This window comes from Gobio gobio (genome assembly GCF_949357685.1).
Source record: "Gobio gobio genome assembly, chromosome: 2".
In the NCBI taxonomy this organism is placed as follows: domain Eukaryota; kingdom Metazoa; phylum Chordata; class Actinopteri; order Cypriniformes; family Gobionidae; genus Gobio; species Gobio gobio.
The window spans coordinates 54,515,220-54,530,690 of NC_137098.1; the positions used below are offsets into that span (position 1 = coordinate 54,515,220).

Here is a 15,471-nt window from a genome sequence, read left to right on the forward strand (position 1 = left end):
TTGGCTTCACTGGAGGCAAGGCGCTGTGAGTCTTGGCTGCTTTAAACCCCCCCCCCCCCCCCCCCCACCCCCCAGTTTCAACTAACAACTTTTTTTTATTGTGGCACAGGATCACATGGGCAATTATAAAAGAACACCGCACAAAGAAAAATAAACCCCTTGTAAGATTTAATAGACTCCTCATTGGTTTTGAAGCTCAAAGATCATGTCACGCTGGCTGCCCTCGCCGTCTGGCATCGTCCATCGTCCATCGAGGCTTCATACGCCGTGCTGCTGAGTTTTACATCAACCTCTGCCTCTATGAAGAACTGAAATGAAATCTCAAGTCTGCATTTCTTGCGAGTGATTTTGAAGAATAACACCTACCCTTGTCTCACTTTAACCTCTGGACACTGGAGCTGGGGACGGCAATCTAACGGTGGACAGCAGACATTTTCTTTTAGTTCTTAAATTCTTACACTGTGTCTACATTGGATGTGTCTGATGGTGTTTTTTTTTTTGTCATTGCAAGTTATTTGCATAAACCTTTGATGGTCACTGAGTCTCTGCACTGCTGGTTTCTCGTATGCATTTCTATGCGTACTCTGCTTCTATCTATTGTTCTATCTATCGTTCTAAGTTGAAATATAAAAGTTTTGATGCTCTGCTCGCGTTAAGTGTAGACATGTTTTCATAACATATTATGTGACCTAAAACTACCCAAGTATATCTGAAGAATGCTGTATGTGGTAATATGTCTTATTGTTATTTTGACTGGTTGAATATTCACATCTGTGAGTGACTGATTTGGCGAGTGTTTTAGGCTTAATTAGTTGATATGTGAATTGAGGTGAATGAGGTCCGGCCTTTATACTTTATATGTGTATGACAAATCATTTATCTTCCTCTGGGGTGATGCAAAGACCCACAGATCAGCAGAGATGGTTTTGAGAATTTATATAGTGCATTTACTGTTTCATGCACTGAAAATGTAAAGGCATAATTGAAGGATATATTTTTTAATTGTTTAATTCTAATTTATTGTAATAAAGATGTTTTTTGTTCTAATATTTCAGCATACACTATCATAATGCCTATAATCGGATCTTTAGTTAATGTTCATACACTGAAAAAAATATTTTTTTTGATATTTAATTGATAAAATCCTTTTAACTAGCTACTGCTCTGTACTTGCCTGTTATTATCAAGTAAAATACTTACTATTGAACTTAACATTCATGAAGAAATTGAGTACATATTATACTTAGTTATATTTAATTTATTTAATTTCACATATAGAATTAAGTAAAATATTCTTAACTAAGTTAATTAAATTTAACAAAACTAAGTTAAGTAAATTTAAAACATAAACAAACTTTTAACTCAAATAATATAACATACAACATTGAATTAAACCACACTTTTAAAGTGTACGCTTTACTTAGAAACATAGAGTAAATAATACAATAGATGTTGTGTCGACACCGTATCTAAATAATAGAAATAATGTGGCACTCACCCGAACAGAGACTTCAACAACTTGGTACACAATACACAATGACGGTAAGATTCGATAGATCGATTTGAGTATGAATGTGTCATTTTGAGTAGAAAATGAACTTCAGTTCAGATGTCACAAAATTGCAAGTTACTAAACCTAACAAAAAAAGCAATGATAAAACAGTGGAAAACTGCAAAGAAATCAACCTTATTAATTATTCAAACCCCAGTTGATGATGGGAACACCAGTGTCATATTTACGATTTAGTTTCTGTATTTAAATTGAGTACTAATATAGAATTTACATTACACTAATATAAAATTACATTTGTTTTTCTGTAGTATTTAATTCACAACATAATTTTTTTTGAACATCAGTGGAAATGTTTTTTTCCTTTCTCCTCTATATGTTTTATGGACCCCCAGTTTGGAATCTCTGGGCTTTTGGGTGAAAGGAGTATTTCCCCTTAAAAAAAATGGTGGTAACATTATTTTAGTGTTCAGTACTCGATATTAACTAGTTGTTTATTAGCATGATATTGGCTGTTTATTAGTACTTATAAAGCACATATTAAAGCCTTATTATGCATGATCTTTCTACACCCCTTAATCGCAATACCTAAACTTAACAGCTACCTTATTATTAAACTATTAATAAGCAGTAAAGGAGATTGAGACAATATTCATAATTAATAGTGAATGTGTTCCCCATACTAAAGTGTTACCAAATTTGTTTTGTTTTTTAAAAACAGTTATTATATATATATATATATATATATATATATATATATATATATATATATATATATATATATATATATATATATATATATATATATATATATATATATATATATATATATATATATATATGCAACACAAAGGAAAATATCCAAGTTGCTTATTTCAATACGAAAAAGTGGTTAAAGATTTCTACCTTCTGTCCTAACTATTAAATCTCATTTACAAATTTCAAGCATTATGACAGTGAGTAAATGACAACAGAAAAGCAGGTTTAATTGTTGGGTGAACTGTCCCTTTAAAATGTTCCTCATTCAGTTTAATGGCATAATAAAACAGAACAAACTGCCACTCCAACTGAACAAGTTATTTGTTTAGTGTACTGCCTCTATTAACTACTAGGGGGAGCAGTTGACCACACTCCTGACCTCTGCAATAAGCACACAACCTGTGTTCTACAGTGCTCAATTCTTTTTGGTGTCACGATACTTCATTACTGTGCTTGTGTTCATAAATCACTGCTGTCTTGTAAAGTACAGTATCTTGTACAGTATTTTCAAGGGATGACTGTAAGGATCTGGGCTACCTGGAAACATGTTGTTGTCATGCAGGTGATACTTTCCTATATAAAGAACAACGCTTCTCCTCCTAAACATGATTATCATTAGTGGTGTTTGCTAAAGTAAGCATCACACTGTTGTTCATATTCAGGTTTAGAGATCTGATCAAACCCCTTACCCAGAGTATTAGCATTTGGCACATAGCTCATCCTAAATGGACACGAACCTCAAATTGTGCAGCATGCAATTAACTTTCTATGGGAATGTTTCTCAGGCTTTTTTAATAGTTGCTGGGCGGCTCAGTAATTATGAATTTCTAGTACACTGCTTTCAAACTATAATCAGCAGACTTATTTTGCAATAAATTCTGCACTCTGTGCTCAGATATCATCATAGCACCATTATATACAACCTAGATTTTGCCATTGCCGTCGCTTATTACGGGCCACATGGCTGTGCCAGCGACCCTGCTATCCACAGGAAGCAGCAATTCTTATGTGGTACTTTGGCAAAGAGGAATGAGAAATCAAAGCACTTGAAATAGGATTAAAGCCTCTGCTGACCTACTCTAATGAACTTTATCCACTCACAAGAGCGCCGTTCACAGGGTACAGACTGCTGATAAATGAGTTTTTTCAATTGCTCATACTGTTGTATAAGAGAATCCACAAAATTAATGTAGAGTAGATTCTTACACCAAAGGTTTGTTCAGCTGAGCATCTCTAGACTACATAGGCCTTTCTCCTGTTTTGGATATGAGATACTAATTAGTGGTGTTTTCTAAGACAACTGCATAGAAACCACATAACAATGCCCCAGCAATTATCCAGGACATCCTAGTAGCCTAAAAAACACCTTAGCAACTCAAATGCTCCTATATTTGATTGTTTTAAATACAGTATAACTTCGCAAACAGTTTAGTGCATAATGTTGACAATCACAGACAATCGTGTGCACTGTATTTGATTTAATGTGCTAAATAAAGGACATTTAAATAATGTTTTGTTTGATTTTTCTTACTGAATATCAAAACAAGACGTATTGTAAAGGTCACACATGCAAAACCCAAAATGCATTTTTGTGTTTAATCACATGACTTGCACATACCTCACATAGTTTTGGGCTTTAATTACTGTATATGGGCTACAATACAATCCCGCACTGCTTTATCTGTGCGTTGACAACTAAATAACTTAAATTCAAAATGACCGTTTTCAGCCCAATAATAACCATCCAGTACTTACACTGCTATAACGTTATCCAGGTCTGCACATGCTCTGCATTACTAATAATACATCACATCTGTTGCTTCTAAAACTGATGAGGCACAATTACAGGCAATGCCAGCATACGCCACGGAGATGTTATCCCGTCATATAAGAATTCACAATAAATGACCTGATGACAAAGAATGTCTAACACAAAGGGATGGATTTTTTCGTCAGGATGTTATTTGCATTTCTTTATATATTTTGATTATGCAGTGAAATGCGGTTCAAAGTGATTGAAGGTGCAGACACTCTTTTATGTGCCGTTATTTTAACTTGCAAGGTTTCAGATTACAATGTGCACTTTTAAGGTTCAATGTGGATGGGGTTATTTATTTAGAGTATACAATTTAGATTTGAGTTTTTTTTGTTTAATAGAAAGTAAAGGAAATATAATTTATTTCCACAGCTGCAAAAAGTTATTATTATTATTTTGCCAAGTTGTTGCATCCACAATAGCTAGCCTAGGCTATACTAATTCATTACGTTTATGGTCTATGACTGGTAAAAGGAAGATAACGCAAACGGTTTAGGCACTGTGCAACTGATAAGACCAGCTTAAGGTGGTTTTGCTCGCCTTAGATGAATAAAAATGATTTTGCTAGTCTTCTGGTCCAGCCAAACTAGTGTTCGGCTGGTTTAGCTGACTGGCCAAACTGACCAGCTGACAAGTACCCAAAACCCATCTAATACCTAGACATGCAAACCACCTTAAACTGGATGACCTGTCTCCCAAACATTGGTTGGTTGATTTTAGGAGGGTTTTGTGAGCTTGCCAGTTGGTCAAGTTTCTTCTGAACATAATTTTGGCCAAGTTGGGAGACCAGCTAAGAGAGAGAGAGAGAAAAAAATCAGCTTAGGCTGGTTTAAGATGTGACGTAGAACTTGTAGAAATTGGCAAGCTTTATTTATTTTATTTTTTTTAATTTTTGGCTCATTCTCTTCTGAAAAAAACCTCTGCTGAAAAAACCCTGGGGTTTTTTCAGCAGAGAATGAGCCAAAAACTGAAAAAATAAAATTAAAATAGATAAAGCTTGCCAAGTTCTACAAGTTCTACGTTACATTTACCTAACAGGCTTCCTAATCATTGCCAGTATACCTGACTAACTTGCTAAAGGCTGATTTGCCTTTCTCTCAATAGATGTTAGGGACAGCGTGCACTGTCCCGGCCCTCTTTTCAGACTGACAGAACAAATAGCCAATCACGCTACAGGGATCTATTTACATAGATCTCATCGACGAATCCGAGCGCAGTCTGTGTTCGGAGGCGGGGCTTTAGTCTGAAGTTGTGTCCCCCGTCTGCTGTAATTAAACTTTCTGAAACTTCGCGTCAGTCCGCTGTTGCTGTTCCGCCAGCGCACACTGCCTTCCCTCTTCACACAGGCTGTTTCTCTACGACATATTGCTAATAATAATGCACGGCAACGACACTCTATTGCTTTTCCTGTCTTTAATTCTCTTTTGCATTGGACTGAAGGCAATATCAGGTAAGGCTGCAGCACCTGCGAAACTCCTGACAGAAATTCACCATGGTTACCAGTTTCATGCATATGTACCAATATTACTACAGCTATTGGTGCTAGACAAAAAGAAAAAAAAACAAAAGAAATAGAATTACAGAAATGAACTGAAAGCTTCTACACTATTCCTCTATTTACTCAATATTTTTTTTTTTACAGTAGTCTCGATAACGGCGGAAACTGCGGTTACCATGGTAATTTTTCGTCTGGATCATTTAACGTGTGCGAACACGGACTTGTCTCCTTGACTTGTTTATATAATTTTTAACTGCAAACTGCATATTTTTCTTGCTGCTTACAAAAAGGTTTCAGTCATGCTGTTTCAATTAAGATGAAATTGTTTATTTAAGAGCCATATAGAGCTTTCCTCCTAGGTTACATTTCAAGATGTTGGGTGTGCCTCAAAACCTAGTGAGCTGCCTACCTAGACAGCTTTTGTGGGCTTCACGAGCGGAAAGAAATGATGTGACGTCACGCGCGCACTTTTGGCAGAGTGGATGTTACATCACAGAGTGCTGAGAGTGCATGTGAGCTCATGCAACGGTATGATGCCAAAAACGCTGTCTAGATAGTCAGCTTACTAGAGTACAGAATTCACATACTGAATTCACATATGCAGTGAACGTTTTTGGGGGCATTTTAGGCACATTTTAGAAATTTTTTAGAATGAGAGTGTCCATGCAAATGGTGCCAAAATGCTGTCTAGATAGTCAGCTTACTAAAGTACAGAAGTCACATGCTCTGTGTAGTGAACTGCATAACTAGACTGTTTGGGGGGGCATTTTAATCACATTTTAAATGTTTTCTTGAATGAGAGTGTTCATGCAATTGTATGGTGCCCAAAAAGGCTGTCTAGATAGCTTACTAGAGTACATAAGTCACATTCTCACTTGGGCATTTTAGATAATAATTCTCTTTTTCTCGAGAGTGCATGTTGAGCTCATGCAATTGTATGAAGCCCAAAAATACTGTCTAGGTAGGCAGCCAGATAGTGTGTCTTCTGTACTCTAGTGAGCTACTTTGCTAGAAAGCATTTTTATGCATTATGGGCACAAAATCTCTCTTGGCAAAGAGTGTACGTTACATCACAGTGCTGAGAGAGCATGTGAGCTCATGCAACTGTATGATGCACAAAACGCTGTCTAGATAGGCAGCCTACTAGGTTTTGAGTGTCTGCTTCTTATGGTTCTGTGCAGTCCGTTACTTTATTTTTTTTTTATGAACTCTTCAGTGGCTTCTGTTGCCTCCTATTTCCATGTTTATTGTTTTAACAGCTTTATTCTCCCTTACGTGTATCCTTCTTTAACTAACTGCAGACAGACTTGTAAACTAAACGGTAACTTATAAAACTAAAAGCTCTGCATTTTTTACTGTCTTAAAGGGTTCCTACAAAACGTAGAAATGTCAGGGGAATTAAAAAAAAATGTAGGTCTGGAAAAGTCATGGAAATGATTAAAATTTTGAAAAAAGTAATAGAAATGACGATAGTGAATGTAAACGTTTCTGGTTATGCTCAGCACTAAAATATTTAATTGCATGAAATTGAGTATAATCCTTATCCAGTAATCGGCTAGGAAGGTCATGGAAAATCATGGAAATAGTTTTTTGGGATCCCTGACGTGACTCTCCACTTTGCACTGCTTTTCAAATATAACAACTTGTTGCATGTCTCCTAGCGCAATCTGCCATGTACGAGACAGATGTGGTCGTTCCGCAGGAGCTGCGGCCAGACGAGGTGCACCTGCTCCAGGGAGCCTACAGGTGGAGCAGAGGTCGCAGGCGACGTTCGGACCATCAGCAGGAGGACCACCTGTTTCTTCGCCTGCCTGCTTTTGGAAAGGAACTCTACTTGCAGCTCCATAGAGACGACTCTTTCCTCGCCGAGGGGTTTGTGATGGAGGAGCGGAGCGAGGAGGGCAGCGTTCAGCATGAGCCTTTTCTAAAGGTTCGCCGGTGTTTCTATACTGGAGCCGTTCTCAATCACACTGACTCTTTCGCCTCATTGGACACTTGTGGTGGACTGGTGAGTGGAGTTCAAGTTGTTGGGAGACTGTTAAAGGCATGCATGTGTGATTTTGTTCATGTATGAAAGCTGTCAATAATACGTCTGCGAATCAAAAAGAATAACAAGAAAAATTGAAGCTCTTTAATATTTCTTTTTTTGTATTGTGACATTATTTTCATAAAAATTGAGTCCCGGCCCCCTCTCTAATTCGCATTACCATAATACAATAAACTCACATTCTCATTGTTGCTGTTATATTTATTATAATTTGTATTAAGTTTAACATTTTCTTGATGTCTAACTTTTTAAAAGATAAAAAAAAGAAATTAAAGGTCCTGTTCTACGTGATCCCATTGTTCAATATTTAATTAGTGTGTAATGTTGCTGTTAGAGCATAAATAATACCTGTAAAATGATAAAGCTCAAAGTTCAATGCCAAGGGAGATATTTTATTTGACAGAAGTTCCCTTTCAAAGCCTACAGAGAACGGCCGGTTTGGACTACATCCCTGTACATCCTGCTTTAATGACGTCAGTAGAACAGTTTGTCGACTAACCTCCGCCCACAAGAATACGCAAAAAAGGGGCCGTGGTCTTGTTGCTCTCCCACGTGGAGAAGAGGAAGTGTTGCGTTCATAGAGTGTTTGTCGCCATGTCGTCGAGACGCTGTTATTTTCATCCCGGAGTCAATCACCTTTGTTTGGCCTTCAGGGGCTGTAGTTTGAGCGTGTTCATCTCCCCGTTATGGTAAGAGGCGTGACCTTTCCGGGCAACGTGTGCTAAGCTGCTGTCGAATCACAACACAGGAACCGCTGGCACAATCAGAACTCGTTACGTATTTCTGAAGGAGGGACTTCATAGAACAAAGAAATCATCAAGACGTTTTGAGGACAGTGAAAACAGCAGTATACAGATAAGTCAATTGTGTGAAAAATACTGTGTTTTTTTACACGCGAAACATGAACACATGTTATATTGCACACTGTAAACACAATCAAAGCTTCAACAAAACGGGAAAAACGGGACCTTTAATACTTTTACTCAGCAAGGATGCAATAAATTTATCAAAGTGACAGTAAATATATTTATGTTACAAAATATTTATTTTAAACTTTATTCAGAATTTTTTTTTCTGATCATGTGACACTTAAAGGCCTGTTCACACCGGGACGATTTCCGCGCGCGTTTATCGTCGACCTTTAACGACTCATGACTAAACAAAGGGCGCCAATGTGAGTGTGCACACCAACGCGGAAAACGTCATTTAAAATTTTTTTTATTTTGACGCGGTGCGTTATAAACTGGCCGACCAATGAGATCGGCGCTTTAGTTCACGTGCCTGGAGCTGCTGAAGTGACAGTAAAACACGACTTGGTGGCGCTCGAGCACAAAACGGTCTTGCCGAGCACACATTGATACGACGAAGAAGTAGTAAGTAGACAAAGAAGAAGATGAGCTGCTAATGCTGCTTGCCAGTTAGTAAAAAGTGTCTGTGAATGGTTTTGGCCATAGACATAATAGCTGCGGCTCATTTCGAAAGGTTGCGTCCTCCAGAGGTCGCATGTGAAGGCTGCATGCGTCATCAAGGCTGTCTCATTTCAGAAAAGTAAGTAGGACACTCCGAATGCGACCTTCAAATGCGCCCTTCTTTTCAGGAATTCGGAGTGTGCATGAGGTGTATCCTTCGCTGCTGCAGATAACCCACAATTCTTTGCGTCGCCATTAACAACCATCATGTTTTTGCAAATTGCAAATGGCGCCGCCGGCAGATATACAGTGAGGAAAATAAGTATTTGAACACCCTGCTATTTTGCAAGTTCTCCCACTTAGAAATCATGGAGGGGTCTGAAATTGTCATCGTAGGTGCATGTCCACTGTGAGAGACATAATCTAAAAAAAAAAAAAATCCAGAAATCACAATGTTACAATTGTTTATATCAATAATCAATAATCAATAATCACAATTATTTTTTAACTATTTAATTGTATGATACAGCTGCAAATAAGTATTTGAACACCTGTCTATCAGCTAGAATTCTGACCCTCAAAGACCTGTTATTCTGCCTTTAAAATGTCCACCTCCACTCCATTTATTATCCTAATTTAGATGCACCTGTTTGAGGTCGTTAGCTGCATAAAGACACCTGTCCACCCCATACAATCAGTAAGAATCCAACTACTAACATGGCCAAGACCAAAGAGCTGTCCAAAGACACTAGAGACAAAATTGTACACCTCCACAAGGCTGGACAGGGCTATGGGGAAATTTCCAAGCAGCTTGGTGAAAAAAGGTCCACTGTTGGAGCAATCATTAGAAAATGGAAGAAGCTAAACATGACTGTCAATCTCCCTCGGACTGGGGAGTGTGTCCTACGGAGGACGTCTCGTTTAATTCTGATTAAGGACACTCCGTATACCTCCGGATACATCATTCACAGGATGTGTCCTCCAGAGGATGCAGCCTTTAAAATGAAATGAGACACAGCTAATATGTCTATGGTTTTGGCAAGCACGTAAATACTGTCTCTCTTCTTCTTCTGTGGGACAAGCGAGTGTCAGAAGCGTAAAGTACAGCACCGCCTTGTGTACCTGGAGCGCTATCTACTGAATTTGCACGTTCACTCGGCACATCGCCAGTGGAAATCGCTTGGGTGTGAACACTCAAGACGCGCCCAAAAACGTCACGAAAAACGCTGGCGATGTGTACAGGCCTTAAGAGTCTGAAATAATGATGCTGAAAATTCAGCTTTACCATCTCAGGAATAAATTACATTTTAAAATATATATTAACATATATAATTTAAATGAAAAATAATAATAGTTTACAATATTTTTACTGTATTTTTGATAAAATAAAAGCAGTCTTGGTGAGCAGAAGAGACTTTTTTCAAAAACATTAAAATATCTTACCAACCTCAATCTTTTGAATGGTAGTGTATGCTATCCAAAATAAGCTTAATAGAGTTTTATTATTTGCTTTTGCAACTTTTTGATCAGAACATACGTGAAACCCTTTTTTGACACAACCAGTGAATAGAAGAGTAGAAGATGTGCATAAAATGTCATGAAAATAATGTCACAATGCATTTCATTCTTATGCCTTTATGCACCAAGCAATTTCTTATTATTTATCTTTAGATTTTGAGTTGAAATGTGACATTGACATGTTTTTGTGAGATTCACCCGACCACACTTTGAATATGTGGTGGTTATTTGACTTGAGGTTGTGAGCATTCCAGGCCCACCCATGGGAGAGAGGCTGTTTGTTTGAGAAAGAGTTTCCCATTACGATCATTCCATCCTTTAAACTTCCTTTGAAGGGCCGTCTTAAATGCCATCAATCAAATGCCTGAAAGGGACGTGGCACTCCATTATTGCAAGCTGTCAATTAATCTGATTGGTTAGAGTGCAGGTTTTTTTGGTCATGGTTTGCGGTCTTTGATGTGTCCTGACCAACCTACCTCACTGACTGACTGCTCGGTTAACGGACAGCTAGTTGACCACTCTGACCCATCCCTCTTTATGCTGACTATGTGGAAAATGAGCTCATTGTTACTGTAAATGTTCTACCCACATGTGGCGAGGAGGGTCAGACATTTTTGACGCCTAAAGTGAGACTGACAGCGAACAGATGTGAAGCTCTCAACGATTGTGCAGATGAGTCGAAGATCAGCTGTGTTTTTTAACTAGCCCCATCTGACAGCTATCAGTGATGCGGACGGTTCTCTCTCGCCGCTTTGCTCACCATGAGGAAATACAATTTTGGATGGTGGATTCTTTGGATGTCCAATTTTTTTGCTATATTTCCCCTACTTTTTCATATTGAAAAACATGAAAAAATCATACCAACGCTAAACTTATCAACTGAATGATAGTATGTAAGGGTGTAACTATGTCACAATTCAATACATATCATGATGCTGAACTCACAATACATTGCGGTATTCCTAGACACATGGTAAAACGTTAACAAAAAATGTACTGTTGATCAAAATGCTAAATTATTTTGGAGATGGAAATGAATTGGCTTGAACGTGGTGCTGGTAACCCAATGCACAGGACAATGGCGACACAAAAATATTAATGATTCTGAAGCTGAAAATTATTTTAACATCATTTTTTAGACTAATATGCTTGCACTCTGTCACTGACTAGATATATTTAAAATAATTCAAGCCACTTTTTACTGGTAACATAAGACATTTGGCATTATCAGGACAAATATTCCCTCACTGCATTATTATACATTATATTCAATATTATATATCTAATGTAGTACTGACACTAAAACTCCATGATACATATTGGTGCATTTTTGTAGTGCGATATATTGTGACACTATATATTATTACACCTCTAGTAGTATGCAATTTGTCTGGCTATCACCAGACCAAGCTCAATTTAAGATTGAACATTGGTCTGGGGAGTCTGCTATGTATTTTCTACTGCACAAGAGGTTATCACGGCATAAATTAAATGACTCTGTACGCAATTGGATAGTCCTTCAACCAATCAGACCACAAGAGGCGTGATAAACGAGCATAATTCAAATGACTCTGTATGCAATTGGATAGTCCTTCAACCAATCAGATCACAAGAGGCGTGATCAACAGGCAACGATCCATTGCTTCTCTATCCGTCATCGTGTTAAACCCGCCAATATCGCGCCAGGTGGATAAGCCAGTCTGTGATTGGTTCCCGCAAAAGTGTAACAGAAGCAGTAGAAATGAATGTACAGGTTTCCAGACTGAGTTGCAGGGCGAAATCAAATCGCCGGCAGATCAGGCTGGGTTTACCCAGTCTCAGTATGCAATCCTACATAAGCACAATTTCTTTGCTATTTTTAGGGCCATTTACACGACTATGCATTTTGCCCGCTCATTTACACAATGATGTGGTTTTGGGAGCCTGAAAACGCAAACTTTGAAAATGGGTTTTAAAGTCTGAAAGTCTGTGAAAACGGTGACGTCATGTGCTTGCGTATTATGCGTTCAGTCTATAGGTGTAGTGCTTCTTTAGAAAGAGACATTGCCAACTACTGGCCTAGCATGAATAATACGTTTTTAGTCGTTTTTGTGGATCCGTGTGTACAGGGAATGTTTTCACAGCGTTGTCTGTATGCAAAGTAATTTTACATCGCTGTCGTGTAAATGTCGTGTGCCCTTAAATACTTTTACATATTAATTAATTTAAGCATATTTATAGTTATGGTTACCATTTTGGATGAACTTTTTCCATTGTTGTGTATTATGGGATTCCCAACTCAATGAAGAATGCATATATGATGCAACTGTTGATTTTGTGCAAAAAAAAGAAGGTTGCTGTCTAAGTAGGGAGCTCACTAGGTTTTGAAAAGAGACCATCAGACCAGCACAGAGTTTGCTTCTACTTAGTAAGCTTGTTTAAACCATGTTGAAGTTCAGGAGGACCAAAACAGTGTTTTCCTGCCTGTTAATGTCATTTCAGACCATTTTTACTGCTCTGTCTTTCCTTAGAGTGTAGCCATATGCAACTGTACTTTGTTTAACCTGGTACATGTGGGGTTTGTCTGTACATGTTGTGATGAAAGCGTATGTTTTACAGCCTCTGTGGGCAACTTCCTGTCAGCACTCCCATGTTCTTTTCCTCCTTCACCCGCCTGGGGCTCTATGCACATCTGCCTCACCTCCATCCATGTGCATTTTCCACTCTTTTCTCCAGCGAAGCTTCCGTTGTGCTGCTTGGATGCAGCATCAATCCGGACTATCCTGCTTGACTGAGCTCTGTCGCCGGATTTGATGCTGACTTGGTAGTTTTGGGAGATAAATTATTCTCACATTTCACATCTTTGTGCCCTTGAAGCCATGAGGGGTGTAATGGTCAGATGAAGGGGAAACAAGGCTTCGTATATGTGAGATCCTCAGAGGGGCTCATGATGAATGATCCCGGGTTTGCTGTCATAGAAAACACATCAGCTCCCTCCCGAAGCGCATCATCTGAGATTCTCTATACAATCTTAAAGGAATAGTTCACCTAAAAGTTATGTCATTATTTACTGTACATCAGCAGTTCATAGTGGTCAAAAACACAATAAAAGTACTCCATATGACTTAAATTTCAGTCTGTTTCTCACATAAAGGATTCATGTGACTTCAGAATATCAAATATTGTGTCATATGGACTATTATAAGTGATTTCATGAGAGCTTTTTTTAAGCTTTGCAGATGTGGCTTTGTTCAAACATATGATTTTTTTAAAATCCAAATCAAATCCATTTAAATTCTTTCAATCTGACACTGTCATTTTGCAAGTAAAGCTGATGAAATATGACTTGTTTGTTCAGATAGTGCAGACAATTTCTGGTATATCTACATCAATAATGTATATCTACTTGTTTTCAGTATCTGCAGAATCTGCTCATTAAAATAATTAAAAGTAATACAAATTATTTGTTGCTGAATATATGAATACTCTAATTCATATATAAATATATGAATACTGTAACACACACACACACACACACACTATATATTCTATCCAGATAAAGGCTTTCTCGTGTGCCGTTATTGATTGTTCCACCTCATGTTTTTTTGCAGACTGGCCTGGTTCAAACTGAAGAGGAAAGACTGTTCATCACGCCAATGGGCCAGGCCGCGGATTCCTTCTCTGGCTGGGAACACAGAGTGATCCGGGAAATACATTCTTCATCGGATGGACCTGCTACTGCTGCAGACAGCAGACCGAAATTGTGCCAAACCATCCAAGGTGAGACATTGCTATGCACTAAAATGTGGTGGGCTTAACCGTGTCAAGTGTGGCAAGCCCCATTGATTTAGAGGTCACTTTAGTTCATTTCGTAGCTCTACAGGGATTTTATTTTGTCAAATTGTGGGTGGAAGAGGGAAAAGTGGTCTATTTATGCAGTCAGTTACACTGCTGTGGAATAAATGCCCTGTTTAAACTCTATTTCATCCAGAGACCTTTACGATTTCTATATGCTACACTAGTGGTTTTCAAATGGATTTACAAGCACACACACTTTAGGTTGAACATCAAGTGGTGACCCAACACTGTTCCAAAATTGTTCATTCAATTCAATTCAATTCACTTTTTTTTTTGTATAGCGCTTTTCACAATACATATTGTTTCAAAGCAGCTTCACAGAAAATCTACATTACAATTTAAAGCGATTTGTCCACGTTATGCATTTCAGAAATGTACAAATACAAAGCACACAGATTAGCTAACAATGTACTATTAATCAATATAATAATTAAATTAAGGCACAGAAATAAGCAAAATAGGAATACATGTTGTAACAATGATTAGGGCATATAGAAAATGAGCATGGGTGCGTGTTGATGCAGAGCTGCGTCATCTGAAGTCCTCGCAGGAATCGGAGTCGTCTCTTCACAGGTGTTGGTCATCTGCAGTCTGCAGCGTTCATCATACAATCATAAACTAAATCCTGTCAAATGAGGGTTGCAGATGAAATACTCTACCTTTTTATTGGATAGGCCTATACATCATTTTAACATCAACATCAAAAGCATTTTCACGTCTTTTTTAACAGTGTATTTATTTCACTCTCCTAACTATGCACAGTTATATGTTTAGTTGCATTTTATTATTGATTCAGCATTGCTCTGTATGAACCTCTTTTGTGTCACGACGCACCAGTTTTGAACCACTGTGCTCTAGGAGTCTGTTATCATAATCTCACGCTCGGATTCTCATGTGTCTCCCATCTTCCTCTTCCCTCCAGGACCGCTTAAGATTCAAGAGTTGTGAAGTCTGTAAATCAAGTGTTTCATAGAAACGTTTATGACTCCATGTAACTCTTTGATGTCTTCATCTTCTTAACAGCGTTGAAAGATGGTGGGAGAGAGAAAGCTCAGCTGTTTTGCTCTTTAATGCCTT

General features: G+C 38.0%; 1 protein-coding gene across 1 annotated transcript in view; it reads left to right on the forward strand.

The window, feature by feature from the left end:
- Positions 1–7,255: 7,255 nt before the first annotated feature.
- adamts17 (ADAM metallopeptidase with thrombospondin type 1 motif, 17) overlaps positions 7,256–15,471 on the forward strand; it is a gene marked incomplete at its 5' end in the record, with an annotated part of 117,412 nt that continues 109,196 nt past the window's right edge. The window contains 2 exons of the mRNA XM_079803901.1: positions 7,256–7,591; positions 14,148–14,316. Of these exons, the coding sequence (XP_079660027.1) occupies positions 7,256–7,591; positions 14,148–14,316 (505 nt within the window). The remainder of the gene's footprint in view (positions 7,592–14,147; positions 14,317–15,471) is intronic.